Raw genomic sequence first — 19964 nt, 5'->3', positions numbered from 1 at the left:
GTCAGAGTCAGAAGCTGGGGGAGAGCCTGTGCAGAGCCAGGGCCCTGGTCTCTGCGGCTTTGCTGGGTGGACCCCCAGAGCCCCTAAGTCCCCCAATCTTGGCAGGGCTGCAGGGACAGAGCTCTGGGAAGGACTTGGAAACACAAAGGAGGCTCTTGCCTCAGTGGTTCTGGAGGCTCACCTGACATGAGAATCAGTTCTAGAGGATTAGCATCAAAGTGTGTGTGTGTGTGGGGGGGGTGTGTTTGTGAGTGCACACGTGTGCATGCATGTGCCGGAGTGTGCAACAATTCAAATCTTCAATCTGTAAACACAAACACCTCCAACTTGACAAAGCCAACAAAACAATTTTCAGCAACTATGAAAGACAAAATGTTAATGCAGTCATTTCATTGAAAACCTCAAAATGACAAAAAGAAACTGAGGACTCCAAGAGCCTCACTGACAAGGAGAAGCAGAGCTGCCAGAGGAAACAATGTGATAGAAAAACAGGGGGGACTTCCCTGGTGGTGCAGTGGTTAAGCATCTGCCTGCCAATGCAGGGGACGCCAGTTCGATCCCTGGTCAAGGAAGATCCCACATGCCAGGGAGCAGCTAAGCCCGTGAGCCACAACTACTGAAACCCGTGCGCCTAGAGCCTGTGGTCCGCAACAAGAGAAGCCACTGCAATGAGGAGCCCGCGCACCACAATGAAGTGTAGCCCATGCTCACTGCAAATACAGAAAGCCTGCACACAGCAACAAAGACCCAATACAGCCAAAAATAAATGAATAAAATCTTTTTTTTTAAAAAAGAAAAACGCAGAGAGTGTTCACTGCTCCCCTCCCTCCCGCCCCAAGAATGAGATAAATGCAATCTGCAGAATGAAACAGCAAAAGGATGCTATTCATTACAAGAATTTCAAATATTGAACACGGATTATGCCTTTTCCCCCACAGTGCAGCATGTGATACATTTATTTTATGTCTGGATCACATATATGATACTATATTTCTTGTGTATTGTTTTCATTATTACACTTCAATGTGATATATCATGTCTCACATTTGTGTCCAGGTGTGTCTCACATTGTGTCACGGTGTTGGATTCAAAGGAAACCAGAGCAACAGGGGAAAAAAAGACCCCTGTACAGAACTTGGCTCCAATCTGAAGAAAGCAGGGACAGGTGGGGACTGACAGCCAAGGAGCAAGGGTTGGTGGGTGGAGAATTTCTAAGAAGGGACAGCAGGTCTGGGGGAATTCTGGTTAAACCAATCTAAAGAGGCTCCTACTGACAAAGCCCAGAGAGATGAACCCTAGGGTGGGGAGTGGGGAGTTTAGATCAGATAGCGAGGGTACCAGGGGCAGGGATTCTTACTAAACTAACCTAGCAAGGTTCTTGGTAAAACAGGGTCTAACCAGCAAGGGTACAGCTGGGCCCAGGAGACGGTTCGAGAGCCTGACTAAAGTTTGGTCAAGCAAAGAATCTCTGTCACTGGCAGTGATGAGGGGGTGTGTAACGAGCATCGTGGAAGGAGACGGGAACAGCCTTCTGGAAACGATGTAGCACTGCCACGGGGGTTCTCTGGGAATCTGCCCCAGAAAACAATCGCCAGTAAGGAGACGGTGCTAGAATGCAGATCGCGAGAGCCGCCTTGTGCATAAGTAAGAACACATTCCCAATAAAAGCCAGTTGGCAAATAGGAGACACAAGCAAGTCTGTAAGAGGAGAAGGGCAGGGAAATTGTGGGGGGTGCAATCCTCTGGACTGAGATCTGACAACAGCAGGGGACGGCTCTCCCCTTCAGGAGATGTGTTCTTTATACGACACAAGCCAGTGTGCAGAGAAGTCGGCTCTGGGCACAAGGGGCAGGGTGGGGCCATCCCCCCCGGCAAGGCGGGTGCTCAGGGGCTGGGGACCTACTGAGACGATGGCTGCGCCTGGCCGGGCCCTGGACCTTCCCTCTCCCTCAGCGACACCCCCAGCCAGAAACACTGCAACAGCCACGTCTGCTTTCCACGCTCTTTAATGAGCATTAGTGCCCACTGCCCGCTCCCTGGGCTGGGTGGGGAGGGGGCTCGGGGCAGGGGGGTCAGGGCGGGGGGTGGTCAGCAGGGGGTGGGGCTCAGAGCAGGGGATGCTCAGGGCAGGGGGCCAGGGAAGGTGGGGGAAAGACACCACCTCGGCAGGAAGCAGCGGCGTGGGGCTGGGAGGGGGCTCGCTTCTCCGCCGACCCAGGTGGCAGCTCTGGGGACCCGGCTCAGGGCTCCTCGGGGACATACTGGTGGATCCAGTCCAGGTAGTAGGTGACTCGGGTGTAGATGCCCGGCCGGTTGGGCTGAGCACAGCCGTCGCCCCAGCTGACCACGCCCGCCTGCAGCCAGATGCCATTCACCTTGCAGACCAGGGGCCCTCCAGAGTCGCCCTGGGGAGGGGAGGGGTGAGCGGGGGCTGCGAAGCCGGGGCACGTGGGGGCTGCAGGGGGACGCGTGGCCCACCTGGCAGGAGTCCCTCTTGCTATTCCCGGCACACAGCATGTCATCCCGGACGATCGGGATGTTGTCTCCTGTGTACAGGCCACTGTGGTATTTCATGTCACACACGCTGTTTTCCACGATGGGGACCTTCACCTGCTTCAGGGGAAATGGCGGTGGCAGGGGTTCTGGGGGCGAGAGGAGAGGAAGGATACAGCCTCCGGAGGGTGTGAGATCACCGCCCTGAGCTGGCGGCTCGGGGCCCTGTGCCCCAGAGGAAACCCCGGGGGGCGGGGCTGTGACGTGCCCAGGTCGCCCTCCAGCGGTGCCCGACCCTCACCTCCCCTGTTCACGTTGCCCCAGCCCGTCACCCAGCACCGAGTCCCCGTGGGGAAGGTTTCGGAGGCAGGGGGCAGGGTGACCGGGTGGACGTGGCTGGAGATGTTCACGGGGTCCTCGAGCTCCAGCAGGGCGATGTCGGCCCCGTCCTGGGCTGCGTAGTAGTTGGGGTGGGCGATAACCCTGCTGACGGGCAGCAGCTTGTCCTGGTAATAGAGGTGCTGCTCCCGCGGCTGCACCCTGAGGTCTGCGGGGTCTTGGACTTCCCTGGGGAGACAGAGGGCCGCCGACTCCGGGGCTGCGCTGCCTCCGGGACACCCGGCGGCGTGGGCGGAGCCCCAGGCCCACCGCCCCGCCCCACGCCCCGTGGAGACTCACGGTCCGACGCAGTGGGCTGCGGTCAGCACCCACTGGGGGTGGATGAGGGAGCCCCCGCAGATGTGCTGCCAGTACTGGGCGCTGTATCGCAGGCTCACCTGCCAGGGCCACTTGTGCCCTGGGGCCTCCCGTCCCCCCACGATGCCTGCTCGCTGCAGGGCCCGGCCTGGGGCTGGGGTGGGAAGTGCCTTCAGACACGGCACAGCCCCTCCCTGTGCCAGCACCACCCTGGGCTTCTCTGGCCCCACTCACCCGTCTCTGGGCTTGTGGCGGGTGGGGTGAGGGGGCAGGGACAGTGCGGGCCCAGGGTCAGGACTCACCAGGGGTCGCGTGGACCAGGCGCACCAGGAGGGGCAGTGCCAGCACCAGCAGATTCGGCATCTGGAAGGAGCAGGGAGGGGCAGCAGGAGCTTGGCCGGGGGCGTTGCAGGGTGCGGGGCCTGTGGGGCGTAGGGTCTCTGGGGTGTGGGGTCTGCAGGGTGCGGGGTGCAGGCAGAGTGGGGGCCCGCAGGGATCAGGGGTCGGTCCAGGCCAGGGGGTCGGGGCCTCTGTGCTCCAGGTCTGAGACTCGGCTCCCCTGCTCCACGGTGACACCCAGATGTTGGGGTCCTGCTGGGGGGGCCTCACCTTGGCGGGTCTGGCTGGTTTTGCCCAGCCCGCTCTCCCTGCCCCTTTATCCTCACAGACCAGGACAGGGTCAGGGGAGGGGTGCTGGTCCTCCAATCCAGAGGGGAGGAAGTAGGTGACTCAGACCCCGGGCCCGAGTCCCTCTGGCCAGGAAGGGGCCCTGCTGCCCCCACCCGGGGTGGCAGACCCGATTCCTCGTTGAGGTCCTTCTCTGGGTGTTATCTGAGCAGTTAACTCTGTCACCAGCAGAACAGAACCTTGTTATCTGGGGATCTGAGCCCATCAGCAGAGGGCCAGACAGCAGGAAGTGCACGGAGATAACAGGAGAGGCCAGTGCTAGCCTTCACTGGACACTCCCTCACCGGGCCCAGCCCTGTCTCTGGTCCTGCAGGGCCAGGGTGACCACTGTGTCCATCCAGCCAGCCCACCTCCTTACTCTCCCCTGAGCCTGCTGGTCACCGGGGCCTCCAGCCCAACTCCCCGCCTCACGGCCTTTCGGACCCCTGCGTCCCCCCTCCCCCACCCACAGCCATGGGGGGTAGGGGGCTTCCTAACTATGCCCTGGGGGAATCTCGCCCCCCTCCCCTCCACCCAGACACCAGCCTGGCCTTGGGGCCCACCTGTCCCTGGCTGGCTTTCTTGCACACCCTAGGGGTGTATTCAGCTGGATTTCTCAGGGGACAGCATCCCTGGAGACAGGAAGGGACTGCACCGGCCCCATCTCAGGCCTCCCTCTAGCAGACCCTGCTCACTTATTCTCTCAACAAACTCATCCCAGCGCCTCCAGGTTCTGCATCCAGTCCCATGCACCTGGTCAATGGAAGATGAGACACTAGGAACCCATGGTAGGGGGTCAGGAACAACGGGTGACATGCTGGTGCCCAGGGCCCACCAAGGGACTAAGCGGGACTTAGGGAGCGCAGAGGGGTGCACCTCCAAGGAAGGCTCTGATTGGCTCAGCTCTGGGAAGTGGACCAATCAGCAGTTTGAGGATGTGATAGCTTTGAGTGGCTAACATTTGACCAATACCTGGCCATGCCGCAGTGGGTGGGGTGGGGGGAGGCTAGGTGCTGGGAAGGAGTTAACAGACCCCACGTGGGTCCTCCCGAAGACAATGTCTCAGGTGAGTATCCTTAGTTCATAAGGACCGCCTCCTCACTCTCGCAAGTCAGTAACGATAAAAAGTTTGTCCCTCATATAAAATCAGTAATAACCAAATAAATAAGAAATTCATTGAAGAAATTTCATTGACCATGTGTGCCTAAAAAGATTCCACCTAGATAATAACGAAAAAGCAATGTAAACTGGGCCATCATCTTGGGGGTCAAGTTTGTAGGTTTCTGAGACGCAGTTCCCTGTGTTGCAAGGATGTGCTCTACGTGTCCCATGGGCTTGGGAAGAGATGCTGTCCACAGGTGGTGTCCTGTGGATTCCTAACTGTGGAATGAATGAATGAGTTGATGAGTGAAGGCTGGTGGGTGCATTCAGCCCCTGGGGTAACCCTTGGGGAGGTCTCTGGCTGAGGCTGTGGTCTTTGGGGCCAGATGTGGGGGTCCTGCCTCCTCAGGCACTGCAATCCCCTGGCCTGAGGTGGGATCTGAAGTGAGAAGGGTCCGGAGGAGGACTCCCAGGGAGGAGCCTGGGGGATGCCCAGAGAGCCTCAGATTGCCAGGGACGGGGGACCCAGAGGAAAGTGGGGCTGAGCCACCCCTGGTGGGTGGGCTGCTGCCCTGGGGAGGAGAGACCCAGGGGTGTGCCTCCCTAGGGATGGGCTCTGGGGGTGACAGGGGGAGCATGGAGGAGATCAGAGTTGAGGACGTGTATGTGTGTGTATGGGGGGGGACTGACTTCTGCAGCTCTGGTGACAGCTGAGTGATGTGAAGACCTGTCCACTGAGGACGTGGCCTGTGTCCCACGGCACTCATCTCCCAGGACAGGACTGATTGCCCTGCCAGCCATCTCTTAGAGAGAGAGATGCTCCTGTCCCTGGACTCCTGGCCCGTATTCTCCAAACTACCTGGAGTTCAGGGCCCTTGTGACATCTGGGACAGCACGAACAGAAGAACAGAGGACATGGCCAGTGCAGGACCCTCAGAGTCTCCACCAGAGACTCTCCAAGCACCGTTCTCGTGAACGAGATGAAGAGGCTCTGCTGTGTTGGGAGAGGCGTTCTTCCTGTGTGAGGGTAACATGTGTTCCAGGCTGTCTCTGCCTTTCCAAATCCAGCCCAGTGAGATCGGTACAGATATCCCACCTGGGACAGCTGCTTCCAAGATGGGGTAGCAGGGGCCAAGTGCAACCCCTCGCTGTAGACAACCAGACGCTGGGGAAAGCACACGGAGGAGCAATTTCAGACATTGGGCGAGAGGCAGCATGGGGCCGTCCCTGAGAGAAGGGTGAAGGGCGCTGTGAGACCTCCAGTGACCACAGCACACCTGGAGGCAGCTGTGGGGGTGGGGAATGCCAGGCAGCCAGAACTTGTGAGGTTGCGAGCCAGGGAATAGGCACCTCCACGCAGAGAGTTCCAGAGACCCGCAGAGGGGTCCCCTGGGGTCCTGCCAGTGCCTGAGAGGAAAGGGTCAACACCAGGAACGAGGTCAGGGACAAGAACATCTGAGGGGAGCAGGCAGAAGATTCTGGGTGCTCACACAGGCATGGGACTGTCTTATGGTCCCCCAGCCAATTGGAGAAACCTCATGATACCTGGCTCTGGCCAGGTCCCATCAACGTAGCAGTGGAGTGAAGTTAGCATGAGAGTGGCCGCTTCTCCAGACCCACCCTGACAAAGGTGGCGAGAAAGCCTCAGAAGGATCTGGTGGATTCCAAGCGACCTAACAGCATTCAGGAACACAGCCCCAAACGTTTGAAGTAACAGCAAAAATCCAGCTACAAACCATAGAGTGTTCGCGAGACCTGGTGTCCAATCAAATGCTACTAGGCTTGGTCAGAAAAAGATGAATTCTGTGTGACTCTCCTTGGATGAGTTCCCTAGAGATGTCAAATTCATAGAGACGGGAAATAGGAAGGTGGGTGCCGGGGCTGGGGACTGGGGGAGGGGAAGGGGGTTGTTTAGTGGGGACAGAGTTTCAGTTTTACAAGATGGAAAGTTCTGGAGACTGGATTACAACAATGTGAATGTACTTTACTGAACTGTACACTGAAAAATGGTTAAGATGGTCAAGTTTCTGTTATACGTATTTGGTGACAACTTAAAAAAATAAGTTAAAAAAAATTACCAGGCATGACAAGAAGCTTTAAAAAAGATGACCCATAACCTGAAAAAAAGTCAGTCACTCTAAACAGATCCAGAAATGATGCCAATGATGGAGTTCGCAGGGGGGGATGCTGAAAGAGCTGTCACACGTATGTTCAGGTAGAGGAAACATGAGTGTGATCAGAAAGAAGCTGTAAAAAAGACCCAGGTGGAACATCCCGACACAATAAAATCTCTACGTTGAAAACAATACAACCTGGATGGAGTTACTGATGGATTAGACACAGAGGAAGAGAACAGTCAAATTGAAGACATAGTAATAGAAACCGTCCAAAATGAAGCACAGAGAGAAATAGGCAGGAAAAAATAAACAGAATCACCTGAGAGTATCAAACAGTCCCTCATAAATCATCCGGGGCCCCATAAGCAGAGGAGGAAGAATAAACTAAAAGGATATTTGGGGAATTAATGGCCTCGAACTCCCCATATTTGATGAAATTATAACCAGAGATCTAATCATCTCAATGAATTCCAAATGGAATAAACCTAAAGAAAAACACGCCAAAGCACATCGTGTATTGCTGAAAGCCAGTGAGGGAGAGAAAATATTAAAAACACCTGGGGGAGGAAAAACAAAGACAGGAGTGACGGGAAATCTCATCAGAAACTAGCAAGCCAGCAGGCGATGAAAAGTCATCATTAAGTAAGTAAAAGGAAGAAAAGAGAAAAAAAGACTATCGACATGGAGTTTTTACCCAGAGTAAATGTCATTCAAAAAAGGAAGGTGAAACGGAGGTTTTTCAGTCAAACAATTGCCGAGAGAATCTATTGCCAGCGTATTTGCACTTCGAGAAACGTAAAAGGTTGTTCTGGAGACAGAAGGAGGTGATAGCAGAGGAAAAATCTACGGCTGGACAAAGTAAGACAAGCTCTGAAAATGGAAATGCCTGAATAAGAAGACATTTTTTTTTCTCATTTAAAGGATAAAAGTTACTGGTTTAAAGCAACAATGAAAACAGTGTACCAGGTGTTCATAGCCTACGTGGAGATAAAGTATGTGACCACAGTAACACAAAGAGTCTGCAGGACATTTAAAGCCTATTGGTATGAAGTGAAGTTGAATGCAAAGCTGTATGATTATTTAAAAATTAACTAAGGGAATTCCCTGGTGGGCCAGTGGTTAAGACTCTGTGCTTCCACTGCAGAGGGTATGGGTTCGATTCCTGGTCGGGGAATGAAGATCTGGCATGCCACATGGCACCACCAAAAATAAATAAATAAAATAAAAATTTATTTTTTAAGCCAGTTTCAGGTTTGAGCAGACTATTGAGCAGAGAGTACAGGTTTCCGACATTGACAAACCCTTCCCCCCCAATTTCCCCACTGTGAACACCTTGTGTTAGTGTGGTCTGTTGTTATCATCGATGAGTCATATTGACACTATTATTTATCAATATCCATAGTTGACATTAGGGGTCACTCTTGGTGTTGTATATTCTATGGGTTTTGACAAATGCCTAATGACATGTATCTACCATTACAGTATCATACAGAGGGGTTTTGAGGCTCTAAAAATCCTCTGCGCTTCACCTATTCATCCTTCCCTTCCCCCAACCCCTGATCTTTTTATTATCTCCATAGTTTTACCTTGATCAGGATGAACGTCCGAGAGTTGGAATCATACTGTGTGCAGCTTTTCAGATGGGTTCTGTTCACTAAGCAGTATACATTTAAGGTTCTTCTATATGTCTTTTCACGGCGTCCCGATCCTTTCTCTCCTGTTGCCTTTGGTTTCCCTAGAAACTCCTCGTTAAATAGAGTCTGTGTTCACAGCCCTCTCAGTTGTGATCCAGGGTTATTATGCTGGAGCCCTGTTGATGGGGTGGGGGAAAGGTTCTATAATCCCATGAGTAAGTCTCAGTTTGTTTAGTGGGCTAACAGGAAGGCTGGAGGAAGCTGAGTGGCCTACCCGTCCTTCCATGGTCCGGTGAAATGGTTTTCCTTGAGGGCAGGCTTCTGTCACAGACAACAGAGAGCTCTGGGTGCATTTCTAGTTGGTTATTTCCTCCCCCTGCTTGAAGCCTGAAGAGTTTTTTTTCTTGGATCTTCTCCCTGAGAGCCTGGTGCAGCTCCTGGAGGAAACGCTCATCAAAGTGCAAGCATGCCCCAGACTGGCGCCCTGGGAGGTTTTAACAACTAAGCTCCCAGGCTCAGTGTGCAGCAGTCACTCTGCACGTGTTCTCAGGCTCTGCCGCTTCTGCTCAGTGTGAGCTTCTCTGTAATTGTCTGTCTGGCCAGTTTAGAAACAGTGGTTTTCCCTGTGACCTCAATTCTCCAATGGGACTTTACTTGACCTTCAGTTTGTTCTGCACTTTCTTGTAAGGATGGAAGTAACGACTTCCAAGGTCTATACGTGTCAGAACAGAAACTGGGAGTCTAGAGATGTATATTTTACTGAGATAACGCTGACATACAATAGAATTCACAGACTGTGAGACTCCAGTTCAATGACGTGTGACGATTGTAACACCTGTGTGACTGCCACCTGAAAGAAGACATAGCACCTGGAAGGTTTCCTCACATCTCCTTCTAGTCAAGTCCACCCCTACAGAAGCAGCCGCCATCATGATTTTTGTCACCATAGGTTAGTTTTGCTGGTTCTAATGCTGCACATGGAGGGGGCATACGTGCCATGTGGAAGTCCTCTGCTGAGCAGAACGATGCTGAGGTCCACCCAGGTGGTTGTGTGCGTGTGGAGCCCACTCCCTTCCATGGGTAAGAAGAGCTCCATGGTACTGAAGACACTCTCCTGTTTTGTATAAAAGCTTCATTGTGCCAACACTCACATTTCACATAAATCTGTCTCGAATTAAATTTTGTGTCTGATATAAAGTGGGGCCCCAGGGGACTTCCCTGGTGGTGCAGTGGATAAGACTCTGCGCTCCCAATGCAGGGGCCCTGGGTTCGATCCCTGGTCAGGGAACTAGATCTCACATGCATGCCACAACTAAGAGCTCGCATGCCACAACTAAGACCCAGCACAACCAAATAAATAAATACTAGAAAAATTAAGTGGGGCCTCAGTTTCACTTCTCCCTATATGCTTATCTTATCAGCCCAGCACCATTGATTGAAAAGGCCATCAGTTACCCCATTCAAGATCAGTGACATTGTGGTCACGAATCAAGTGTCCCTGCAGTTTTTGGATCTATATCTACTCTGTTCTGTTGCTTTTATCTCTGTGTGCATCCTTCCCTGATGCACGGTCTTGGTTATTACAGCTCTAGAGTAAGTCTTGACATTGCAGAGGATGAAGGGGCCATCTTTGTCCTTTTCCTCTAAATTTTCTTGGCTGTCCCAGGTCCTTTCCATGTTCATATTAACTTTAGACTCAGACTGTCAATCTCTGCAAGAAGTAAGGCCACTGGCATGTTGATTTGGATTGCTTGAGGCTACAAATCAGAATGGGTAGAATTGATATCTTAATCCAGAAACATGACTATCTCTACCTCTTTAGGGCTCTTAAAAATGTCTTTCAGGGCCTTCCTAGGTGGCGCAGTGGTTGAGAATCCGCCTGCCAATGCAGGAGACACGGGTTCCATCCCTGTTCCAGGAAGATCCCACATGCTGCGGAGCAACTAAGCCCGTGCGCCACAGCTGTTGAGCCTGAGCTTTAGAGCCTGTGAGCCACAACTACTGAGCCCATGTGCTGCAACTACTGAAGCCCACGCACCTAGAGCCCGTGCTCCGCAGCAAGAGAAGCCACGGCAATAAGGAGCCTGCACACCACAACGAAGAGTAGCCCCCACTCACCGCAACTAAAAAGAAAGCCCTGCGCACAGCAAAAAAGACCCAACACAGCCAATAAAATTAAAAAAAAAAAAAAGTGGAAAAAAAAATGTCTTTCAGTGATGTTTTGTACTTTTTGTTGTAGGGACACTGCACACCTTTCTTTACATGTATCATTAGTATTTGTTTTTTTAAATCCTATGGCAAATAGTTTTATGTTTTTTATTTTCCAATTATTGGGGGATGATATTTAGAAATACAGTAATTTTGCATATTAATTTTATGCCTCACAGCCTCGCTGAATTCACTTATTCCGGTGTTTGTAGAAGATTTTCACTTTTCTATGTATGTGATCTATCACAAATCAGTTTTATTTCTACAATGAGACCAGCTCCCTCCGGAATCCTGCAGTTCCCCGCATGTCCACCAGAGGGAGAGCCTGGCTTGCAAAGCAGAGGCTCTGTAGCACCTGCCGGCCGTGGCTGGACAGATGAGGGGAGGCGGAAGGACCCGCTGCCCGGTCACCTCTTAACTGCCCACTGGGTCACGGTCGGTCACAGAGTGGAGATCTGACTGCAGCTGCGGCCCTGGGCTGGGACCTCCGAGGAGTGGGCAGCCCTGCGAGATGGGCATGGGGGGCACAGCTGAACCTGGAGTTCTGGGGTCCGCAGACCCTCCTGCCTGTGAACCTGGCCTCAGTTCCCACGGGGAGAAGACGCTGAGCTGGGCCAGACCCGGGGCTGCTGCAGTGGGTTCTTCTTCAAGGCCTAGCCGGTGGTCTGCACCCTTCCTGCCAGGGAGGGTCATGGGTCGAGGGTCAGAGGGCGGGTGGGTGGGAGAGCCTGGGATGTGGGCCAGTCAGGGCAGCCACAGCCCTCACCTAGCTCACCACACCACCTGCAGTCAGGTAACGGTCCCTGGCCTACTAGAGGCCTTCCAGGTCGTCCTGGGGGCTGAGTAGGGTGAGGACCAGGATGCCAGGGAGTCAGGGCGTCCCCATCCTCTGCCTCACATGCCTGGGCTCGCCTGGCAGGCCTCCCCAGGAGGGGCTGTCTCCTGGGTGGGGTAGTCCTGGCTGCTGGTCTCTGCGGGGCAGTGGGGGAGGCTCTGGGGGAGGGGCAGGATGTAGGGGGAAGGCGGGGCAGCAGCCCTGTGCTGTGGAGTCGCCCAGATACGAGCCCACACATGGGACCTCAGGCACTGACTCATGGTGTGGATCTCATGCCGAGCCCTTTATACTTAGTATAAAGCTGCAGTAACCATGGGAGTGTGGTATTAGGGGAGGGTAAAGTCCAGATGGATAGAACGATAGCCCAGAAAGACCCACACGTACATGATAACTTGTTTTCGAAAGGGAAAGCGTGGCCTTCTTAACAAATGTTTCTGGAACAACTGTGTCATCTGTGGGAAAAGACAGGAGCCTTGATGTTTGCCTCGTAAATGACAGAAATTCATTCAAAATGGATCCTACACTTAAATGTAAACGTTAAAACTGTAAAACACCCTGGAGAAACCATAGCAGAAAATCCTTATGACCTGGAGGAAGGCAGAGGGGACTTAAAAACCACTAACAGAAACAGAAAAAAACTGGTAAATGGGACTTTGCCAAAATTTAAGACTTACACTTTGAGTGACACTGTTAAGAGAATGAAAGTACGATCCCCCAACTGGAGAAAAATATCTGCAATGCACACATCTGGTAAAGGACTTGTATCCAGATTTAGAAAGAAAGGAGGGAGGGGAGAATTTGCAACCCCCTCAAACGACACCTAACCTGATTTAAAAGGGTAACAGCTTGTGTAGACACGTCCTCAAAGATGAACCACAACCAAGAAGCACCTGCTTACTCATCGGGAAAGTGCAGACTGAAGGAGAAGCTGCCAGGCACCCTCTGAAACGCTGGAATCTCACGGGCTCCACCCACAGCCTTTCCCCCTCCTCTGAGCCTTGAGGTCCAAAGCCTGAGCTGGGCAGGTCGTGGGGGTGGGGCGAGGTTGCTTGCCCGAGACGGGGCCAAAGTTGCAGAGAAGAGATGAGGGTGCTGGCCTGAGCGAAAGGGCTTGTGCTGCAGGGAGAGTGATGAGATGGGAGATGGTGACAAGCGGGGATTGACCAAACAAGTGAACAAGTTGATGGATTAGGGACCAGGACTGGGTTTTACCTGCTAGAGAGGGTGGCCAATAGGAGAGGGGATTGCAGTAAACCCTGTGGTGTGGAACTGGGATTGGGGAGAGCTGGTGGTTTCAATATAGATATTGAACTGTAGATGTTGGGTGTGTGAGCCTGTGTGCTCACGTGTGTGCTCATGTGTCAGCCTGTGTACACATTCCCTAGCTGTGTCCCCGGGAAACCCCAAGACGCTCAGCATCACCTGTCACCAGGTTTGGTTTCTGAACACCATCTGCCCCCAAGGGCCTGGGGTCCTGGAGAAGTGACAAGAGGGGCCTGGAATCCTCTTGTGCAGGGAAACATTCAAAGAGAGATGAGATCTCCACAAGAAGACTTGAACAGCACAGTTCACAGCAGCTCCACACTCATGACGCCAACAGGAAACAGCCGGAAGTGCCCCCTGCAGGTGAGAGTTGAACACCCTGAAGTGCAGTCCTGTAACCAGACCCAAGTGCAGACGAGACAGGACAACCCCTCCCTCCCCCCACCCCGTGTACGATCCTGTGGAGCCGCCTCCCTGGGCACCAGGGGCTGCCTGGGTCTCCCTGGGACCGAGCGGGACCATGAGACTCGAGACTAAGGGGCCACACACAGCACTCACTCTGTTAACGAAGTCGGTCCCCACACTGCGTCCAGGCTGGACGTGAGCAGCTGAGGGATGGGATGGGAGTCAGAGGAGGCTGGCCTCTCACCTGGGTGGGAGGTTCCAGGTCAGCAGGGGTGGAGGCTGGAGTGACCCCTGCACTGATGCATCCAAGGTGGAGACGTGAGTCTGAAGCTGAGTGTAGTTTCATGTGGACGCAGGTGGATGTGTATAAAGACATCACGGCTACGAGACTACACACCAGTCAGTACACACACGGCCTGGCTCTGACAGCCGAGGGGGCCTGGGGAAAGACACCCCAAGAACAACAGGCACACCCTGTGCCCAGATCTGGGTCTCTGAGTCCTCCTGCTGTAAAGGGAACTGGGCTCCTAGGAGAAATGATGCTGGGCCTGATTCTGGGACGGAGGCAGGAAATACACAAGATGAGCCTGGAGACTCTGTCCCAGCCCAGAGGGGCCCAGAGAGACGAGACAATTAAAAGTCACGTGGGGCCTAGATGGGGGCCTGGGACAGACAGAGGACACTAGGGGAAAAGTGAGATAATGTGAATAAACTAGGGATTTTAGTTAATATAATGCATCATATTGGTTCATAATTAAAACAAATAACTCACAACACTGGCAGATATTAACAAGAGAGGAGCTTGGGTGCTGCGTATATGGGTGCATCTACACTGCCTTTGAAATTTTTCTATAAATCTAAACCTGTTCTAAAAAATTATATTAAAAAAGAGAAATACAGAATACAGTTCGAGGCCCAGACTGATCCCAGTGGCAACAGCTCAGGCCCCGTGACTGGAGTCTCTGCGGCGGCTCACCCCCACCGCAGTGTGCCTGTCACCCTATCTGTCCCCGGGTCCCGTGGTCTCCACCACAGATCAGATGGGCACAGCAACAGCTGCCCAGCTGCCCTTCCTCACCATCCTCTGTCCGGCCAGGGCCTGATGACTGAGCTGATCAGGGCCCCTGGGAGGGGCCGGGGCTTTCCTGTCTCCCACTCCCCACCCCAGCTTCCAGCCCAGCTCCTAAGCACAGGCTTGTGGGTCCCTCTGAGACCCTCTAGGTCAGCGACCCCGTGTTAAGTGTGGGGAAACTGAGCCACGGGAGCGGGTGGGGAACTGCCTGATCATCCACAGGGTGGGGGAGGGGGGCACAGACTTGTCTCCATCCCTCCAGCACTGGGCCTGGAGCCGCAGCTCAAAAGTGCGTGCTCCACGTTTGACCTGGTGACAAATAAGGATGACAGCAGTACCGCCTCTGTGTGTGGGGCCTGCGCTGAGCCCGTGAGGACCACATACTTGGGAGGGCGGCCTCGGGGGAGGGGCTCTGTCCCCGTCAGCTAGGCACAGGGTGAGGGGGGATCAGAGCTCAGGCTGCCCCTCCCAGGACCCAGGAGGCCTGGTGCCACCCTGTGGGGTGGGTAGAGGCAGATCTGGAAAGACCCAAGTCCTCTGACTCTGGGTCCCACTTCAGGGCCCTCACCTGTTCCAGCTCGATTCACTCCAGCACTGGGGACCCCACTCCCCAAGTGCACCCCATCACACATGTAGGGGGCAAAAGGACATCCCCTCCAAGATGTCCTCATCCTAACGCCTGGAAACTGTGATCCTACCAGTTCACAGGGTTTTGTAGATGTGCTTCAGGTGACGAGATGGGAGGTTACCCTGGGTTTCCCGATGGGCCCAAAGTCGTCACATGAGTCCTTAAAAATCACAGGCTCTTCCCCAGCTGTGATCAGAGGAGCCGGGAAGAAGGCTACGAGGTCAGAGAGATGCACTGCGTGGCTTTGAAGATGGTGGAGGGGCCGGGAGCCCCGGAGCCTCTTTTCCAGAGGCTGGAGAAGTCAGGAACAGATTCTACCCTGGAGCCTCCAGGAGGAACACAGCCTGCCGACACTTGACTTTAGCTCTGCAGACCCATGTCAGACACCTGCCCTCCAGAACCGGGGCGGGGTGGGGGGCGTGATAAACATGTCATTATACCACGGAGTTTGCCAACTCCTTCCAGAGGCCGTGCGTGGGGAAGGAACACACCATGGTCCTGCAGCGCTTCTTTCCCACAGGGTCCCAGGCCTGCTGCCTGGAAGAAACGCCACGCATGCAGGATCCACTGTGTAATCCCGGGGGTGGGGCGGGGGGGCGGATAGGAAGCGCCGCAGTGCAAACGGAAAATGCAGGGCCCCTTGTTAAAAAAATGATGACAGATCCCAAAACGGTGACAGCAGAGCAATGAGTGGGTGGGGCCCTGCGTGAGGGCATAGCCCATGGGCCACTGAAGCCATCGTGGCACCATCATGTGGACCCCTGGACGTGGTCTCTGTGACACGGTGCTGTCTCTGTCCCCATTTGAAGGCGAGCAGGTGGAGGCAGAGGGAGGGGCGTCCTGGCCCTGGCAATGCTCTCCTGGCCTGGGGCCCTGGCGTGCAGGGCCCTAAGCACCTGGGGACTGTCCGCTAGGGACGACACTGGTTCAGCCTGGCCCCTCCCTGGGGTAGGAGCCCCCGCCCAGCCCTGCTGCCCTTTCCCAAGGCCCAGGATGCCCCCGACATAGAGAACCCACAAAGGGGGGGGGGTGCTTTGCTTGCCCCAGATCTTGCTCTAGTTAGGAGCTTCGTCCCGGAGGCCACTGTCTGCGCATCCTGGGGGGAAGTGGCTTGGGCACCGGGAGAGGGGCTGGGGATGTCTGACCACGACCCTCCCCTTCTCCCTCCCCTAGGCTGCATCCCACTGTGACTCAGTCTCTCTTAAGTGACCCGGGGTCCTCCAGGGCAACAATGCCAGCAGCCTCTCCCAGCCGTAGAACAGCTGTAAGTGCTCACTCAGGGTGGGGACCCCGGGGGCCCTCTGCACCCAGCTTGCCTGATGGACTCTGGCCCTTCCTGCTCTCTGTCCCAGTGTCCTGGGAGCCCATGTGCAGGGACGTTTGTCTCCGGCCCTCAGCACCCCAGGCTCTTTCTCCTGCCTGTCCCCCAGTGACCGATCCCCCTTCGTCTGGCTGGGCGGGGGTCCTGGTGGTCAGATCCATTGAGGGCTACGTGCACAGAGGCGAATCCTGAGACAGCGGAGCCCTAGGGCCTGAGTGTGGCTGGGGTCTGTGAGGGCACAGGGCCGAGCAGGGGGGCAGGAGGGGGCTGGAGACAGCCAGGCACCCCTCCTCCTGCCCCGTGGTCACCCTCAATGGCCTCCCAGCAGCAGGGGCAGCACCCCCACTCACCCAGCCACCCTGGGGCCCTTATGTTCTCCCACCAGACTGTGTGGCCATGGCTGTCAGCGGGCACATTCTGACGCGGACAGAGGATGCTGCAGGAGACGTGGCCAGTGTGTGTGTGTGTGGGGGGGGACGGGGGCGGGGGGATTTAGACCCTAGGCCTGGGCTGGACAGATAGGGACAGTGGTCACCCTGGCCCTGCAGGACCAGAGACAGGGCTGGGCCCGGTGAGGGAGTGTCCAGCAAAGACTGGCACTGGCCTCTCCTGTTATCTCCGTGCACTTCCTGCTGTCTGGCCCTCTGCTGATGGGCTCAGATCCCCAGATAACAAGGTTCTGTTCTGCTGGTGGCAGAGTTAACTGCTCAGATAACACCCAGAGAAGGACCTCAACGAGGAATCGGGTCTGCCACCCCGGGTGGGGGCGGCAGGGCCCCTTCCTGGCCACAGGGACTCGGGCCCAGGGTCTGAGTCACCCATTTCCTCCCCCTGGATTGGAGGACCAGCACCCCTCCCCTGACCCTGTCCTGGTCTGTGAGGATAAAGGGGCAGGGAGAGCGGGCTGGGCAAAACCAGCCAGACCCGCCAAGGTGAGGCCCCCCCAGCAGGACCCCAACATCTGGGTGTCACCGTGGAGCAGGGGAGCCGAGTCTCAGACCTGGAGCACAGAGGCCCCGACCCCCTGGCCTGGACCGACCCCTGATCCCTGCGGGCCCCCACTCTGCCTGCACCCCGCACCCTGCAGACCCCACACCCCAGAGACCCTACGCCCCACAGGCCCCGCACCCTGCAACGCCCCCGGCCAAGCTCCTGCTGCCCCTCCCTGCTCCTTCCAGATGCCGAATCTGCTGGTGCTGGCACTGCCCCTCCTCGTGCGCCTGGTCCACGCGACCCCTGGTGAGTCCTGACCCTGGGCCCGCACTGTCCCTGCCCCCTCACCCCACCCGCCACAAGCCCAGAGACGGGTGAGTGGGGCCAGAGAAGCCCAGGGTGGTGCTGGCACAGGGAGGGGCTGTGCCGTGTCTGAAGGCACTTCCCGCCCCAGCCCCAGGCCGGGCCCTGCAGCGAGCAGGCATCGTGGGGGGACAGGAGGCCCCAGAGCACAAGTGGCCCTGGCAGGTGAGCCTGAGACACAGCGCCCAGTACTGGCAGCACATCTGCGGGGGCTCCCTCATCCACCCCCAGTGGGTGCTGACCGCAGCCCACTGCGTCGGACCGTGAGTCTCCACGGGGCGTGGGGCGGGGCGGTGGGCCTGGGGCTCCGCCCACGCCGCCGGGTGTCCCGGAGGCAGCGCAGCCCCCGAGTCGGCGGCCCTCTGTCTCCCCAGGGAAGTCCAAGACCCCGCAGACCTCAGGGTGCAGCCGCGGGAGCAGCACCTCTATTACCAGGACAAGCTGCTGCCCGTCAGCAGGGTTATCGCCCACCCCAACTACTACGCAGCCCAGGACGGGGCCGACATCGCCCTGCTGGAGCTCGAGGACCCCGTGAACATCTCCAGCCACGTCCACCCGGTCACCCTGCCCCCTGCCTCCGAAACCTTCCCCACGGGGACTCGGTGCTGGGTGACGGGCTGGGGCAACGTGAACAGGGGAGGTGAGGGTCGGGCACCGCTGGAGGGCGACCTGGGCACGTCACGGCCCCGCCCCCCGGGGTTTCCTCTGGGGCACAGGGCCCCGAGCCGCCAGCTCAGGGCGGTGATCTCACACCCTCCGGAGGCTGTATCCTTCCTCTCCTCTCGCCCCCAGAACCCCTGCCACCGCCATTTCCCCTGAAGCAGGTGAAGGTCCCCATCGTGGAAAACAGCGTGTGTGACATGAAATACCACAGTGGCCTGTACACAGGAGACAACATCCCGATCGTCCGGGACGACATGCTGTGTGCCGGGAATAGCAAGAGGGACTCCTGCCAGGTGGGCCACGCGTCCCCCTGCAGCCCCCACGTGCCCCGGCTTCGCAGCCCCCGCTCACCCCTCCCCTCCCCAGGGCGACTCTGGAGGGCCCCTGGTCTGCAAGGTGAATGGCATCTGGCTGCAGGCGGGCGTGGTCAGCTGGGGCGACGGCTGTGCTCAGCCCAACCGGCCGGGCATCTACACCCGAGTCACCTACTACCTGGACTGGATCCACCAGTATGTCCCCGAGGAGCCCTGAGCCGGGTCCCCAGAGCTGCCACCTGGGTCGGCGGAGAAGCGAGCCCCCTCCCAGCCCCACGCCGCTGCTTCCTGCCGAGGTGGTGTCTTTCCCCCACCTTCCCTGGGCCCCTGCCCTGAGCATCCCCTGCTCTGAGCCCCACCCCCTGCTGACCACCCCCCACCCTGACCCCCCTGCCCCGAGCCCCCTCCCCACCCAGCCCAGGGAGCGGGCAGTGGGCACTAATGCTCATTAAAGAGCGTGGAAAGCAGACGTGGCTGTTGCAGTGTTTCTGGCTGGGGGTGTCGCTGAGGGAGAGGGAAGGTCCAGGGCCCAGCCAGGCGCAGCCACCGTCTCAGTAGGTCCCCAGCCCCTGAGCACCCGCCTGGCTGGGGGGATGGCCCCGCCCTGCCGCTTGTGCTTGGGGGCCGCTTCTCTGCACACTGGCTTGTGTCTCTTTTTGGTGAGTGGCATGGTGCTTTAAGGACAGGTAAAGCAACATGGGCCATTGAGATGATTCTCAGGGCACCAGGTACCCAGCAATGGGGTCAAGAGCTAGAGCATCGTCCCCCACAGCCAGGACCCCCATTTTGCTGCTGCAGCCCGGCCCCTCCCCCAGGACCCCCCCCACGAGACTAACAACCAGGACTCCCCAGCCCAGGAGGCGGCCCCTGCGGAGGACTGCCAGGCAAGCCCAGGCATGTGAGATGGAGAATGGGGACTCCCTGGCATCCTAGACCTCAACCTCTCTGCCCCGGGACGACCCAGAGGGCCTTCAGTCAGCCAGGGACCGTTACCTGACTGCAGGCGGCGTGGCGGTGAGCTGGGTGAGGGCTGTGGCCCATGTGCCTGCTTCTACAGAGCCTGGTTAGCTGTCCCCCCCTCCTGCCCTCTAACCCTTGACCCATAAACTCTCCATGGCACAGATGGTGCGGTCCACAGGCTGGGCCCTGGGGGAAGAACCACTGCAGCAGCCCTGGGTCTGGCCCAGCTCAGCATCTTCTCCCCAAGGGAACAGAGGTCAAGGTCACACACAGGAGAGTCTGCAGACCCCAG

At 56.5% G+C, this 19964-nt stretch overlaps 2 protein-coding genes across 3 annotated transcripts; one reads left to right on the top strand and one right to left on the bottom strand.

Moving 5' to 3' along the window:
- Positions 1 to 1997: 1997 nt before the first annotated feature.
- On the bottom strand, positions 1998 to 3623 carry LOC130861651 (tryptase-like). The gene is made up of 5 exons (XM_057750710.1): positions 3492 to 3623; positions 3172 to 3343; positions 2795 to 3060; positions 2479 to 2642; positions 1998 to 2405 (listed from the first exon to the last, which is right to left on the bottom strand). Exons 1-5 carry the CDS (start codon positions 3550 to 3552, stop codon positions 2241 to 2243), a joined length of 828 nt encoding a protein of 275 aa, XP_057606693.1. The 5' UTR covers positions 3553 to 3623; the 3' UTR covers positions 1998 to 2240.
- Positions 3624 to 17581: 13958 nt separating this feature from the next.
- Positions 17582 to 19684, top strand: LOC130861649 (tryptase-like). 2 transcript variants are annotated; one of them, XM_057750709.1, is made up of 5 exons: positions 17582 to 17678; positions 17827 to 17998; positions 18110 to 18375; positions 18528 to 18691; positions 19565 to 19684. In XM_057750709.1, the coding sequence occupies exons 1-5, from the start codon at positions 17618 to 17620 to the stop codon at positions 19643 to 19645; spliced, it is 744 nt and encodes a 247-aa protein (XP_057606692.1). In that variant the 5' UTR covers positions 17582 to 17617; the 3' UTR covers positions 19646 to 19684. The 2 variants fall into 2 exon arrangements, with proteins under 2 accessions (XP_057606692.1, XP_057606691.1); XM_057750708.1 differs by lacking the exon at positions 19565 to 19684 and adding an exon at positions 18765 to 19172.
- The last annotated feature ends 280 nt before the right edge of the window (positions 19685 to 19964 follow it).

The sequence above is a fragment of the Hippopotamus amphibius genome, chromosome 9 (assembly GCF_030028045.1).
Source record: "Hippopotamus amphibius kiboko isolate mHipAmp2 chromosome 9, mHipAmp2.hap2, whole genome shotgun sequence".
Lineage (NCBI taxonomy): Eukaryota > Metazoa > Chordata > Mammalia > Artiodactyla > Hippopotamidae > Hippopotamus > Hippopotamus amphibius.
Note: the sequence above shows the minus strand (reverse complement) of the source record. Positions and strands in the feature narration are given on the sequence as shown.

Bases quoted from the DNA above. Each gene is read 5' to 3' on its own strand.
- LOC130861649 (XM_057750708.1), top strand. From the start codon at position 17,618: ATGCCGAATCTGCTGGTGCTGGCACTGCCCCTCCTCGTGCGCCTGGTC. The intron at 17,679-17,826 runs GTGAGTCCTGAC...TTCCCGCCCCAG, and splicing joins CCTGGTCCACGCGACCCCTG to CCCCAGGCCGGGCCCTGCAG. The intron at 18,376-18,527 runs GTGAGGGTCGGG...TCTCGCCCCCAG, and splicing joins GGGCAACGTGAACAGGGGAG to AACCCCTGCCACCGCCATTT.
- LOC130861651 (XM_057750710.1), bottom strand. From the start codon at position 3,552: ATGCCGAATCTGCTGGTGCTGGCACTGCCCCTCCTGGTGCGCCTGGTC. The intron at 2,643-2,794 runs GTGAGGGTCGGG...TCTCGCCCCCAG, and splicing joins GGGCAACGTGAACAGGGGAG to AACCCCTGCCACCGCCATTT. The intron at 2,406-2,478 runs GTGGGCCACGCG...TCCCCTCCCCAG, and splicing joins GCAAGAGGGACTCCTGCCAG to GGCGACTCTGGAGGGCCCCT.